This window comes from Aethalodelphis obliquidens, unplaced genomic scaffold (genome assembly GCF_003676395.1).
Source record: "Aethalodelphis obliquidens isolate GAN/ISIS:26980383/991018 unplaced genomic scaffold, ASM367639v1 scaffold40, whole genome shotgun sequence".
In the NCBI taxonomy this organism is placed as follows: Eukaryota; Metazoa; Chordata; class Mammalia; order Artiodactyla; family Delphinidae; genus Aethalodelphis; species Aethalodelphis obliquidens.
The window spans coordinates 14,680,464-14,695,273 of NW_020837984.1; the positions used below are offsets into that span (position 1 = coordinate 14,680,464).

A 14,810-nucleotide genomic window follows, 5' to 3' on the forward strand; every position below is an offset into this window, starting at 1 on the left:
CTTCAGGCCCCTCCACAAGCCCATCTCAGACACCCCCATTACGCACTTGGATGATTAAATTTGTTGAACCCAAATATATTAAATTTTCCCTTATAAAATGTCCTCTTTTTCCACCCTGATAAGACTTTCAAATCCTGACTTTGTCACCCCAAAGCCATTTACTTGTCCCTCCCAGAGCTACGTCATCTTTAGCTTAGAGAAGCCTACCTAGTGGGTCTTTATTGATTTAAATGTTAAAAATTGCTGAAAAGGACAGGTTTCAGTTTCCTTATCTATGTTGAAATCTAGGACTAATAAATGGATCTGTCTCTAGTTAGGCCGCCTCTCCCTGGAAGCACTGATTCAGGGACGTGAGTCAGCCTAGATGGGAAATGTGACAGCGGTCTTTGCCCCCGGGAAGAGGGTTCCACTAACATCTCCTCTACTGTCGGGAGCCTCATTTCATTCCATATGATGTTACTTTTTCTCCTCAGTTTGGGGGCTATTCTCAAGGGAGGCAGAGTTGGAAGCAAATGGGAATTGGGCCCCCTTTTTTTCTCTCTGACATGAATAGTCTGTGCTTCCCCCCAGCAGAAGGCCTGTCTGCCTTGTTCCTCCTCTTGACTTCAATAAGGAAGCAGACAAGCAACCTTTGTGCTGGTTGGGATTCCTTTACAATCTCTTCTAATTCTGGACTTTGCTCCTTCTGGACGTTCTGACATGGGTGTATCACACACCAGGTAGCCCGTGTACATGTGAGAAAACAGTAGGTTCATTGAAAATCTAAGCTCGTTGGTCTTCTTTTGCTGATGCCCTTTCTTCTCCCTGTTAAAATCATTTCTGATTTCATCATCAGAATCTAATTTCCACTAGTCAGAGTGCTTAAGCTCGAGTGGTTTTTCTCTACCCTTCACATTATATTCCTACCAAAAAAAAAAAAGAATTCCATTAGGCAGCTTCTCAGAACCACCACACCAAGCCCCAATTCATTTCTGGCCAAAGCCCCTGAAATCTTTTTTTTTTAATTAACTTATTTTTATTTTTGGATGCATCGGGTCTTCGTTGCTGCGCACGGGTTTTCTCTAGCTGTGGCAAGCGGGGGCTACTCTTCGTTGCGGTGCACTGGCTTCTCATTGCGGTGGCTTCTCTTCTTGAGGAGCACGGGCTCTAGGCGCACAGGCTCAGTAGTTGTGGCTCACGGGCTATAGAGCACAGGCTCAGTAGTTGTGGCACACGAGCCTACTTGCTCCATGGAATGTGGGATCTTCCCAGACCAGGGCCCAAACCCATGTCTCCTGCACTGGCAGGCGGATTCTTAACCACTGCGCCACCACCGGAGTCCCGCAAACCCCTGAGATCTTTTCAGAGACTTTTGGTATTGTTACTTTAGTTTATTGTTGTCATTCTCCCCCGGGGAGAAATTTCATCGTTTTGTAGTCACAGGGCATTTGGAAATATCAGTACTAGAATTGTAATGTATTATGCACGCACACTATGTAGCAATCTACTGTTAAGACAGAAACCTCCTGGTGGTGTGACACACCACCAACCCCACTGCCTTCTACTTAAAGGTTGCTTTCTCAGACGATATGGAATAAATGATCTTTGTCTCAGAAACAGCTGGCTTTTCTTTGAGGTCCCCTTACTTATTGGAGCACCCCTGCAGTCACTCAGGGTAACTCACAGAAGCAGATCTGGGGATCAGGTGGCCAGTGAGCCGCGAGGGGACAGGCTATGGAAGAAACAGAGGCCTGGCTCTGTCTCAGTGAGTGGGCTGTCCTCAAGTAGCGAAAGCAGTGAAAAGGGTGGAACTTGGCTTCCAAGCCTGCCCCCCACTCCTCCCTAAAAGCTCACCACAGTCCAAATCCCAGTGGTTTTGTCCTGCTCTCTGGTCATTTAGGCCACCCCATCCTCAGGTGGGGTCCAGATCAGAGTTCTCTCTCTACATCTACCTTCAGAATATCCGGAAGCCACTATCAAGAAGCTTTCAGATTGGAAAGAATTTATTCACAAATTCACACAGGTGAACAACGGAACCCAACAGTAACAGTAATGGAGGGGTTTCAGGCTATGAGGCTGACTAGGGCTGGGTGGGGAGGACTTGCCCGTGAACCTGAGATTACAGCATGCCTCAAACCCATGACTAGTCCTAATCAGGGGCAGTTCAACAGCACCTAATTTATGCAGAATCACTGAGGTTCTCATGAATACTTTTCCTGAAAAGTGAAACTTCAATGCCCAACCACTTTAAAGTGAAATCTTGCTAAAATGTGGTCCACTGCTCTCTAATGCTTTAAAAAATGTCCTTTCCCCACATAAGTGGTCATTAGGAACATTCCCTAAGGAACTAGATAATAACATGATTGTGTCCCCTTCTTACTGTTTCTCTATCCTTCCCCATGGCTTTTACTTTCCTGTTATCTACATGTCTCTCTCTGGAAAAGACCTACCACCACCCTTCCAGGCAATTTTCTTCTGCAGTGGGTTGAGACATCAGATAGCCACTTTTCTTAGAAAAGTGTACTAAGTAAATGTCAACAGGCTTTGAGGATCTCAGAGGGATAAATGCAGGGGTTTTGAGGTAGCTATTTCTGTGGGTTCGGTTTTCAGTAACTTCCAGTTCCAAAGGGAGATGGGGCTCAAGACTCACTGCCCCCTGGAATGTTCCTTACGTATATTTATCATCCATCCTCTAACCAGGAAGATGTTTCTGTCACTGTTACGCTGCAGGCAAGAGCTCCCTGTTTTGCTTTTATTCTATTTGTTATCCATTAGCCCTCCCAGGTGAGCAGCACCAGTGAGCCCCACGGGGCCTGGAAGCTTTGTCTCCATGAGGAGCCTCATCAAATGGGATGAGGTATACAGCCTTGTGACACTTCACACTGAGCCAGCATCTTTCTGAGGGGTGTATGGAGTGCTTTATAGACTTCAACCTCCTTCCACAGCACGGAGAAAGCATCTGTGGCCACTTCATGGCACAACCAACTGGGGCCCTGAAAGGAGACTCCACGGAGAAAGCAGAGCACCACCAGGTGGACCACACCGCTGCCAGTGCCATCATCTGCAAGCTCTTCGAGGCACCCAAAGGGCAACATCGGCACAGGGCCCCTTGGCTGTGTTCAGAGTTGTTCTGAGCAGTAATGATCTCACTCTGCATTTTTCACCCTGTGGGTTGTGACCCATTACTGGGCTGTGAAATCAGTTCAATGGGTTATAACCAGCATTTTCCTTTAAAAAATAAATAGAACAGAAAATATCCAAATGCATCACACGTAGTGAGTGTTATTTTTACAAAATTTTTGCTTCAGTTTTATATATCTGTATGTAGGTGTGTGCGGTAATTGGGACATAAGATATATTTTTCACTGGAAGTTTGAAATGCAGAGACCTAATGCACATCCATCCTGCAGCTACATCTTCCTGAGATCCATCCCTGCCACCTCCACCCTCAACTGGGAAGCCAAATGGAATCTGTTCAGAGCCCTAAAACTGGCCTCACCTGGAAGGGACAGGAGTCGGGGAAGTCTTCTTGGAGGAAGTAGGGTTTACCAAGGCACGAGCAGGAATAGAGAGAGGGGGTGGCAGGGCAGAAGGATGGGACGTTCTAGAATGAGCAAATGAATAATTCATTCCAGGATCGCCTTCCCTCAGGAATGCAACATCTTCCATTATTTCTATTATACCTGTAGTTCTAAATGCAAATGCCTCTGGGAGAGTAGTGGAATGGCTTAATCTCTTACCAAAGGGTAACTGGTTGATATCAAGGGCCTGAAGAAAGCCAGAGTCTAAGAAACCATCAGTGGCAGAGTATGTGTGAAGCATGAGGGTGAACGGACGTCGGAAGATAAGACACTGCCCCCAACTGAATGTGCTGTCGGAGGATACTGATGGAGGATTAAGCTCTTCCGTCTGCAGATGTGGAAACCCTTGAGACCTGTGAGGAAAGGAAGTGACCCGTAGTTATTATTCATCTTCAAGTGAGAAGACTGATTTTACTCCCCAACAGTCCTCAGCAAGGGGGCTACTAATACACGAGAAATAAGTGCTTCTGTCTCTAAGGAGGGAGGAAGTAGTGGACGCAGGCCTTCCCAGAGGTGGATGCTTGTGAACTTGGCCCTCTCCTGCCTTCTACACTCATTCTACGACTAGACCCGTGGCTTATCTACCTCCTTCACAGTGATGACTCCCTGAAAATCACCAAAGGCTCAGGCCTACAGATCCAAATACTAACTTGGTGCTTCCACCAGAAGCCTCCACTCAATAGCCCCAAGGACAATTATAACAATCTCTGGCCCACTGCCCACCCCGCCTTCCGATAGTCTCAATTCTGGCTCATCCTCCACCTACTCAAGCCGCCATTCAGGTCAGCACCCCGTGAGTCACCCCAGACTCCTCCCCCTCCCTCCTTGCTCCCCACCCAAGGTCATCATCTTGGCCACCTCTCCACTCTGCCTTGAATCTGCACAGCTCAATCCTCCAGCCCTCACTAGCGCAGGGGCCACCCACTGATCTTCCTGCAGCCTGTCATGGCCACCTCCAGCCCAGTGGTTCTTAACCAAGATAAGCAACACGATGACTTGGGGAGGTGTTTAAAATCTAGATTCTGACTCAGTACATCTGGCCAGGTTGAGAATGTATATTTTGCAAAAGTGCCCCAGGTGATTCTGATGTGTGCCCTTCATTAAGAACTACTGCCTCCTCCTCCTCATTATTAATAACAACAAAAACAACAATTAACATTTTTTGTGCACTTACATGTACTTCCTTGTGTAATCTTCATGACAACCTTGTGAGGTAAGAGCTATCATCTACTCCCATTTTACAACGGTTGAAACTGAGGCACAAAAGTCCCATGGCTAGGAAGGGGGAGGACCAAAACATGACCCATCACTCCTAACCATTCTGCTCTCCACATACCGTATAGACTTGATATGTGGCTCCCTCCTTAACACTCTTTAAAGGCAGTTCTAGAAAAAGATGGCAACTTGGGGACACACTCATGACTTCCCTCTCTACCCAACCTCCCACCAACAGCTTCTTAACTCTAAAACACCTATCTTGATCAGGGTGGTGGATCCACAGTGTACACATATATAAAAACTCACTGAGATGTATGCTTAGGATTTGTGACTTTACGGTATGTTCATGACTCCTCAATAAAAAAGACCCTGAAAAAGTCACTTAAATAAGAAAAAGCCTAGCAAATGAGAAATAGGGGAAAACTTACATGCACAGAAGAAACTAGGAAGAAGCCATCACAATGCTGCCAATTATGAATTCTCTAGAAGAAACACATTTAAGAACAGATTAAGAAAAGATCCCCAGGGACTTCCCTGGTGTTCCAGCGGTTAAGACTCCACGCTCCCGATGCAGGGGGCCCGAGTTCGATCCCTGGTCAGGGAACTAGATCCCGCATGCATGCTGCAACTTTAGTTGCAGGCTGCAACTAAAGATCCTGCACGCCACAATGAAGTTGTGTGCCACAACTAAGACCCTGGGCAGCCAAATAAATAAATATTGGAAAAAAAAAAAAAAGAAAAGAAAAGATCCTCAGAGCTAACCTACAGAAAATCATTAGAGGACACCAGGCTTGGAGAGCACACTGAGGGCACAGGCTAGAGACAGGATTGCCTGCAAGATGGAGAATAAAACCCCAGTATAGGCTGGCTTGGTTACAGTGGGGAGCATATGGCTGGGTGCTGTAACAGCCACAGCAGCAAGGACATAGGGGCTCTGAGGGTCCACAGGACTGTCTTTGGGCCAGAGACTGGGCGATGCCCCAAGTCAATGGCAGTGAGGGGCTTCTTCCTAAAGAGGCCCCATGTGATTTCTGTATCAAGAAGAAAGTCCAGGCTCACCAAACCCAGTTCCTGGTATATTTGGTGCTTATGAATACAAAGGGTCCCAATGGGGTCACCCGTGTTTCCAGCTCCCACTGTGCAGTCCAAGGGAGCAGGGCTTACAATGATTTTGCAGTCCATCCTAAAAGAACAAAGGAAATTCTGAGGAAAAAAAGTGTGAAGTACACCTTACCCTAGCACCTATTAGATATATTTAAAGAAAATGTGATCAGAACGGCAGGAGCAGACAATTCAGTGGAACACACCAGAGAATTCTAGAGCAGACTCAGGTATATACATGGAAATATATTGTAAGACACAGGTGTTATTTCAGATCACAAGAGCAAGGATAGATGTTTTAATCATTAGTCACTTAGGGGAAAAAAAGTTAAATCTTTAACTCACAATCACCAAAATATGACAAATTCCATCCACATTTAAATGTAAAGCCTGTGAGGTGGGCCGCAACCTGGGCTCGCAGGGGCGCACAGGCCAGCACGGGCCGCTGAGGGAAGCTGGGCCCGAGTGGGAGCCGGGAGGGGCCTGGCAGGCGGGCCGGGCGGCGCAGGGCCCTGCCCTGCCTTCCCCCTGGATGTGGCATGTTGCCCTGGACCTCTCGGCGGTGGGGTGCCGGTGAAGAGCAGGTGCCAGGCCTGGGACTCTGGAGAGGAAGCCCTGGGGGAACCAAGAACACCCCACAGGACAGCCTTCAGCCCTGGTCCCGAAGGCCTTCCTGGACTGGAAAGAGCAGCTGCTGCCTTGGCCGCCCCCAGGCCTGGCTGCCGAGTGGTCCCCGGGAGCCCCAGTTCCCCACTCCCCACAGACGACCTGGGAGATGGCCCCGTCAAAGATGACCCTGCTGGCATCCTGGGACCCCAACTATGAGGCGCAAGCGGGACCTCGGCTGGTGTGGGGACCCAGCTGTGGGTCAGGCACCTCCTTCTCAGGCTGGACCTCATGCCATCCCTCATTCTGGCCTCTGTACAAGGCAGCATCAGGCAGAGGCCTCAGGCCCATCTAGCAGGACATCAGAGTGGAGAGCAGGCACCCAGGGATGCAGGGTTCCCAGTGACACGCTGTGAAGACGTCTTTCTTTCTGACCCTCTGCTGCCCTGTGGGCAGCATGCTCCCCTGCACCTGTCTCAGGCCCCTCAGCAGGTGATGGGCTCTCTGAAACTGCTGCTCCCACCCCCAGTAATGTCCCCCTGGGTCCTCCCCATCCCATCCTCTGGCTGCTCCACCGCCTGTCTCAGTGGGCCTGAGCTGATAGCCCTCACTGGCCTCCTGCAGATGAGCCAGGGGGAGCCAAGATCCAGCTCCCCGGGGGCTCCCATGCCCCCTGCTGGCCCCCCAGACCCTGTCTCTGACCACCCAGGTGCCAGTGGTGGCCAGAGCTGTTCTCACTGTACAGACCCATCTCTCCCATGGGCCCCAGACAACCAAGGTCCATAGCCCCTCTGGGGGCAGAGTGGGCCCCCTACTTCCCCAGGCAGGTTCTGTTGACAATAAAACAGTGTTGGTTTGCAAAAAAAAAAAAAAAAAATCCTAAAAAAACAGATGAAACAAAGTATTAAAAGAGAATTTATTTACATCTATAATTCTGTAGCAGAGAAAGCCTCTCCGAGCTTGACACAGAGACAGAAGCAAGGCCAGGCCTACAGATTCAAACACCAAAGAGGGCTCTCTACCAGGAGGCTCCAACAACAATCCCTAGAGGAATTACAACAGTCTCTGCGCCGGACCCCTAGCCCCTTTCTTCCTGTATTCCCGATTCTGGTTCTTCCTCCACCTGCTCACTCTGCCATACAGGTCAGCACCCTGTGAGTCACCCCAGACTCCTCTCCCTCCTTCTTCACTCCCCCACTCAAGATCACCACAACTTGATCACCTCTACTCTGTCTTGAACTGCACAGCTCCATCCTCTCCAGCCTGGCCCTGACTGCGGGCCTCGTCTTGCCACCTTGGTACCAGTGCAGGGGCCACCAATGGGCCTCCCTGCTCCCAGTCATGGCCACTCCAGCCCAGTCGTTCGGAAAGCCTAGACAGACTACCTCGATTGCATGGACATTTCACTTTTACAAATGCTTAAATAGTGAACAAAACTAAATGGCAAATGACAATCTAGGATAAAATATTTGTAATATAAAAAAGACAAAGAGTTAATAGACTGAATATTCATCAAGTACCCTTATCAATCAGTAAGACAAAAAGAATAAACTACACTAAATAATAATAATAAAATACTGCACAAATAAAACGAAAAAAGACTATTCCAATTGAAAACTAAGTACATAATCAAACAATTTGTCAAGAGAATTACCAATGACTAATTGGCCTATAAAAAAATAAAAGTCCAAGTGATAAAATAATAATAATAAAGAAAAATAAAGCAGTAACAACGAAACACTATTTTGCTTATCAAATTTGCAGTTAAAAATAATAATAATACCTAGTATTGGGAAGGATGTAGTGAAAGAGACACTCTCATAGGACTGGAGAGCCTAAGTTGATATATCCTTTCTGAAAAGCAATTGGGCAATATGTACCAAAACTGCCGAAAGTGCGCATATTCTTTGATTCTACTTAAAGACTATAACCTAAGCATAAAAATAGGATGTGCACAGTGTCGGTATTATATATCGGCCACCACTGTCAGTAACCTAAAGGGGCAATAACAAGGGATTAGTTAAATCATGGTAGGTACACAGTGAAATACAAGAGACCTTTAGTTTACTGACAAGGAAAACTGTCCACAACTTATCGCTAAGTATAAAAAGCAAGACAAAGAGCAGTATGTACCACATGAGCATATGAACCCATTTATGTAATGAAATGTGCGTGTTTATACCCATATATGTGCACAGAAAAAAGATCTTAAAGGATGTAACCAAAATAGTAACAACGTATATCTCTGACAAGTGTTAATATGATTCATTTTCTTCTTTATTCTTCTTTGTGTTTCCTACTTCTTTTATAAGAAACATGCCAGTGTGATACAGACCTCTCTCCCTTCCGTCACCTGGTCCAGAATTCCCATTTGGCTCTGAGGGTCCACATCCCTTATATGTAATATACAGTTGGCCCTCCTTATCTGTGAATTCAACAAGCCAAGGACTGAAAATATTCAAGAAAAAAAAATTCCATAAAGTTCCAAAAAGCAAAACTTGAAATTGCCCCCTCACTAGCCACTATTTACATAGCATTTACACTGTATTTACAGCTATTTAAATAGCCTTTACATTGCATTAGCTATTATAAGTACTCTAGAGATGATTTAAAGTATACTGGAATTCCCTGGTGGTCCAGTGGTTAGGACTCGGAACTTTCACTGCCATGGCCCGGGTTCAATCCCTGGTTGGAGAACTAAGATCCTGCAAGCCTCGTAGCGTGGCCAAAAAAAAAAAAACCGGTATATGGGAGGATGTGCATAACTTATATGCAAATACTACACCATTCTATACGGGAGACTTGAACATCCATGAATTTTGGTATCTCCGGGGTGAAGGGGGGGGAAGATTCTGGAACCAATCCCCAGATATGGGGGGACAGTTATGTGTATTTCTGTGCTACTATAACTTTTCAAACTTAATCTTGTCTCCTCGATTCTCTTGACTGTGGGTATGGTCTGTGTCTTACATTTCTTTTGTGTTCCTCTCAGTGCCTAGTACATAGCAAGTTTCCAGCAAATGGCCCAAGAATGGGTATGTCACTTCTGTGCCGGTGCCTCTTAGGCTGCCCAAGCATGGACTGACGGGCTCCACAGGTGTAGCATCCAAGCCTGGTTCCAGGCCAGGCTTGAGGCTGTGTGTTGTGAGCCACCTGTCAATCTGGTCCTGTGAAGATGCCTATTGTTGCTGCTAATTACTGCTGAGGGATGGGGCTGTTTGTTTAAAGCACAGCTTACTACTCCCACACTCAGAGGCAAAGTCAATCCTATGGCATCCTATAATTAATAAGTATTTCCTCTGGTGAAAAGTTGGCTTTGATCCAACAGATCCCTCCCCACTTCTTCCGCCATCCTCACCCCATTTACAACTTCCCATCTGTTGGAGGCCTCCTATGGAGAAGTACCCACTTCATCCAAACTATGGGCCTAGTCAGAACAGCCCTGTGTCCCTGGTGTCCCAAAACGGACTCACCAGCTCCTTCTTGTCCTCCTGGATGATAAAGTTTGCTCTCATGTCTAAGCAAATCTACTATCCAAGCTGCCCAGACTGCAGGCCCAGAGGCTGAAAGAGTCCTAAGAGACCACTGCAGGAGTGACAGGAGGATTTTTTTGTGTAAACTCAACAAGTAAATTTTCATGGTTGTCCATAATCTCTGCCCTCAGTACTCATTTCAGTTAAACCCTCTGAAGAAAAAAATACAAAAGCCACTGGAAATGTCAGAATCAAAGAGAAGGACCAGTTGACTGCTTTTTTTTTTTTCCTCTTTGTATAGATATAAACAACCCCTGGTGCTCCCAAGGTTCTGGAAGAAGCAGAGAGAGGAGAGAAGTCCTGGAGCACTTGCCATGAGCACTTGTGAGAGGCCAAGCTTTTAGACTGCTACCATGGGAACCTTGAACTAGTACTTTACAGCCCTATGCCTCAGTTCCTCATCTGTAAATGGGATGATCACAGTGGAACTTGCCTCACAGACTTGTTGTGAGGATTAAATGAGTTAATGGGTGTAAACCACTTAAAACGTGGCAAGCTACAGGTGAATAAGTCGTAAGTGTTTGCCCCTGTTAACAAAAACGGAGAGTGTCATGGTGACAGCCACATGCTGGGCACTGTCTGCCCTCCTGTGGCCCAGGATTTCTCACCTCAACACTACTGACATTTTGGGCTGGATGACTCTTCGTTGTGAGCAGCTGTCCTGTGCATTCACTGTAGGATGTTTAGCAGCATCCTTGGCCTCTCCCTATCCACTAGATGCCAGCAGCACACCCCACCGAACCCCCTCACCAAGTTGCGATGACCAAAAACATCCCCAAACGTTGCTAAATATCCCATGCTGGTGCAGATGGGGGCAAAATCACCCGTTTGAGAACCACTGACATAGCGGTAAGTTGCAGACAGTTTTGTCTGTAAACTAATGGATCTCTTGTATTTCACTGTGTACCTACCATCATTTAACTAATCCCTTGTTATTGCCTCTTTAGGTTACCGACAGTGCTGGCCAATATATAATTCTGACTGTGTGCACATCCTTATTTTTATCCTTAGGTTATAGTCTTTAAGTAGAATTGTTAGATCACGTTGATTCCATTGTCTCCACTGCCATGCAGAAGCCATGCCACATACTCTGACCTCCCACTTCTGTGCAGGTCCGGGGTGGATCCAGGCCTAGAAGCCCCACATTGATGTCCCTTGCAGTTAGATGTAGGAGCTTCAGGTGGGGAAGTAAAGAGTAGCCAACTGTTTCTCTAGGTGGCTGCCATTTTCTCTTCTTGCAGATAGAATAGGAAACTGGAATCTGGGCAGTCTCCTAGTTGTTAAGTACCCTCGCCCTTGAGAGACCAACAGGGTACAGAAAGAAAAGGAGTCCAGGGGCTGAATTCTCTGGCAGCTTGTGGCTGTGGCCTTAGTAATAGGGCATAAGCATGGTTACCAAGACTCCTGGGAGCGCAGTCCAACCCAGAGAGGAGAAGGCTAGATAGGATTCAGAGCTAAAGCCCTGGCCACCGCAAAGAAAACACCCTTACCTAGTGAGGTCTCTGGGCACAAGAGGTGGGGCCCTTCTCTTCTCAGGAAACAGGTGGGCTCTGTACTTGATTACGAAAAGAAGCACGCTGCTCTCTTCATAAAATAAACTCCTAACCATTTAGCACTACTGAAGTTTAACATGCATTTATTTTGACCCAGCAGCTGCACTGCTACAAATGTATTCTATGGATATCTCAGCACAGGTACACAGCATATACACAGGGACTGTGGTGTACTAATTTAAAGTTTAGGCTTGGGACCTGATGCCTGATTCAAATTCCAGACCTAGTACTACCACATATGTGACCACGGGAAAGTTACTGACCTCTTTGTGGCTTAGTCCCTTTATTTGTGAAGCAGGGGCAATAAGAGGGCCTATATCTCATTGGGCTGTTACAAGGGTTATGTGACTTACCATATACTAAGAACTATGTCTGTGATCAGTAAATGCTAGCTATTATTATGTTCACTCTGCCCTTAATTGGAAATAGCTAAAAATCTGGAAATTTAGGCCAATCAACTGGTTAAACACATGTGGTACATCCATTCTATGGAATACTGGGCATCACTGAAAGAAATAAAGTCAAATTATATCTACTTAAATAATAGAATTTATTTAACAATAAAGGTCAAATTGTTAAATAAAGAATCAAAAGAGGGCTTCCCTGGTGGCGCAGTGGTTGAGAGTCCGCCTGCCGATGCAGGGGACACGGGTTCGTGCCCCGGTCCGGGAGGATCCCACATGCTGTGGAGCGGCTGGGCCCGTGAGCCATGGCCGCTGAGCCTGGGCGTCCGGAGCCTGTGTTGCGCAACGGGAGAGGCCACAACAGTGAGAGGCCCGCGTACCGCAAAAACAAACAAAAAAACAAAAAAACAAAAACAAACAAACAAAAAAGAATCAAAAGAGTTGCAGATAAGTACCTGTAGTTTGAGATTATTTGTATATAAAAAGAGCTACACAGAAATAAATACATGTCTTTATCTGCATAGGAAATTTCTAGAACACTCAAGAAGGTGTTAGCTGTAATTATGCCTAGGGAATGGGAATGGATGACTGGAGAACTTCTGCTTTCTCCTTCGGTATTTTTAGAATTTCCTACTATGAGCCTTTATTTTTAAAAAAATAATATTGTTTTTTAAAAAGAATAAATCTATATTTACTTCTATGGAAACACTTTTAAGATACATTGTGAAATCTTTTTCACAAGTGGCAAAATATGAATGGTACAAGCAACAGGAAGAAATCTCAGTTCACAAATTCAGGTGAGCAAGAAACCAAACTTTAGTTTCTATAACTCAACTCAATGTTTATGGTAAGTTTCCATCCTGCCAACAAGCAACTTAATTCTAGGTGTGTCTGAACCCTGAGAAGTGCCAGACATGGGACACAGGAAGGGGCTGTGAAGGTGGCTGAGGCCAGGTCTAGCAGCCTCTGCTGCTCTGTGCCACTGTGGGCAGCGAGGAATCTAGGACCAGGCTACCTGCCTCCCTACAGCTTGGTCCCACCATGTGGCCACCGCTCTCTGGGATCTTACTCCTGCCTGCCCAGGTGAGCTGCTTGAAGGCAGGGTGGGACTCCAGAGACCACAGATCTTTCTCCCGTGTCTCCTGCCCCCAACCAGTCTGGGGGATGGGAAGGCTGCAAAGAGTTGGGGGTCTTGCCACTTCGGGTGAAATCCTTCTTCCATCTTGTTTCTAGTCAAAGTATTCAGACTGTGCAAGAGGATCCTTTTCCTTCGATGAGCTATTCTGCAAATCCTGAAGTTTCCCTACGTGTGTAAGCTTTTGATACACAAAAGCCAGAGACACCTGAAGGTGGATTCCATTTTCTAATCTGGAGAGCTGGTTCAAGATGAAATAAGCTCCATGAATGTGAGAGTGGAAAAGGGAAAATCCAGGGAGGAAAAAAGAGATAATTTTTCAAATATTATGCAAGCCATACACATGTGTAAAAGCAGAGCAAAAAGCCTGAACATTTCCACCAAATAGTTAACCAACCAGTACCTACCAGTAGTGTAAGCTTTAAGACAGGGGAAGGGGTGGAAGAGGAGCTTTACCTTTTTATTCTATGTATTTCTGAACTGCTTGGATTTTTTAATGATGAAGCTATATTCAGTATTGCTTATATAACCTATTATTTTAAATAGATAAATACCCATACATTTTTTGCCTCCAGGCTGGAGACGGAAGGTGATGAAGGTCACACTTGTCTGGCCCGCTGGTGGGCAGAACCTTGGGAAGCTATCTTCATGAGCGGTTGGGAGGCCTGTTGGGAAATAACTCTTTCTAAAGGAAGAAGGAAATAGGTACAATGAGCTGACCCAGAGACAAAAACTTTGCTCTGTGGAAAGGAGGAGGTAATTCTGAGCCAAGGTGGTAACTGTGATTTAGACATACCTGTGGAGCCAAAGCCAATGGCTCTATAAGGCAGTGGGGGCACCAGAAGCCCCATAGCCCTGCTCTGATAGTGGAGCTGGCTGACCTCATGCCAAAATGTCAGTGACTCCTAGCAGGGGCGGGGTGCCTGATGGGTGTGGTAATGTCCAGCAGAACTGATAGCTCCATGGGGTGTGTCAGGGGCAAAGGTTGCAGAGCTGGAGGAGGGGAAAAGATACCTAGGGGTGGGGGTAGGAGGTAGGGGGTTAAACTGCCTAACCTTATCCACCAGCACATGGGAGACACACACCCCGGGGATGCCCAGAATGCTCATGGGGTGAGCGAGTGGGAACTAGGCAGGACCTGGGATCCTGCACTGGCAGGTAGGAGCAAGAGTCAGAGACATACTTGGATGGGCTCTAATGATGTGATAAAGGCACACAAGTCCAGCTGTGTGCACAGGTGGGCAGCACAGGAGACGGAGCCACAAAGCCTATGTGCGAGAGGTCAGAGAAGGTCTCCTGAGTCAGCTGACACTGGTAACTCAGAAAGGATGGGAAGGGTGGAAGACATGAGGAAGTGTGTATGCAAAGGCCAGGAACTGTGAGAGAGTGAGCCGGGATTTGGGGGAACTGAAAGCAACTTGGGCTGAATACAGGGGAAGAGCAGATGAAGCCACAAAGGTTGTGTTTCATGGTAGGGAATTTGGACTTTATACTACAGGCAGTGGTGAAGCTCAAAAGGGCGTTTTAAACAGGGAAATGAGATGATCAAATTACCAGGAAAGCTTTCTCACCACCACACTCCCGCCACTTCTAGCTAACTCCCACCCAGTTGTGCAGTCTGAGTGTTGCTTCCTTAGGAAGTGTTCCCTGGCCACCCCTTGGACTTAGCTAACCCTCAGTTAAGGCTTCTAGGGGTTCCC

At 46.7% G+C, this 14,810-nt stretch overlaps 1 protein-coding gene and 1 long non-coding RNA gene across 3 annotated transcripts in view; one reads left to right on the forward strand and one right to left on the reverse strand.

Annotated features, from left to right (window-relative positions):
- Nucleotides 1–3,235: 3,235 nt before the first annotated feature.
- The window catches only part of LOC113633623 (uncharacterized), a 31,643-nt gene continuing 20,068 nt past the window's right edge, over nt 3,236–14,810 (reverse strand). For both annotated transcript variants that reach the window (XR_003438273.1, XR_003438274.1), the window contains 2 exons: nt 5,207–5,260; nt 3,236–3,913 (listed from right to left, as the gene is read on the reverse strand). This is a non-coding gene — a long non-coding RNA (uncharacterized LOC113633623). The remainder of the gene's footprint in view (nt 3,914–5,206; nt 5,261–14,810) is intronic.
- Nucleotides 6,251–7,347, forward strand: LOC113633622 (histone deacetylase complex subunit SAP25-like). Its single transcript, XM_027131926.1, is given in 3 exon segments — nt 6,251–6,554; nt 6,557–6,835; nt 6,838–7,347. Coding segments are annotated over 3 exon segments (849 nt in total). The 5' UTR covers nt 6,251–6,418; the 3' UTR covers nt 7,272–7,347.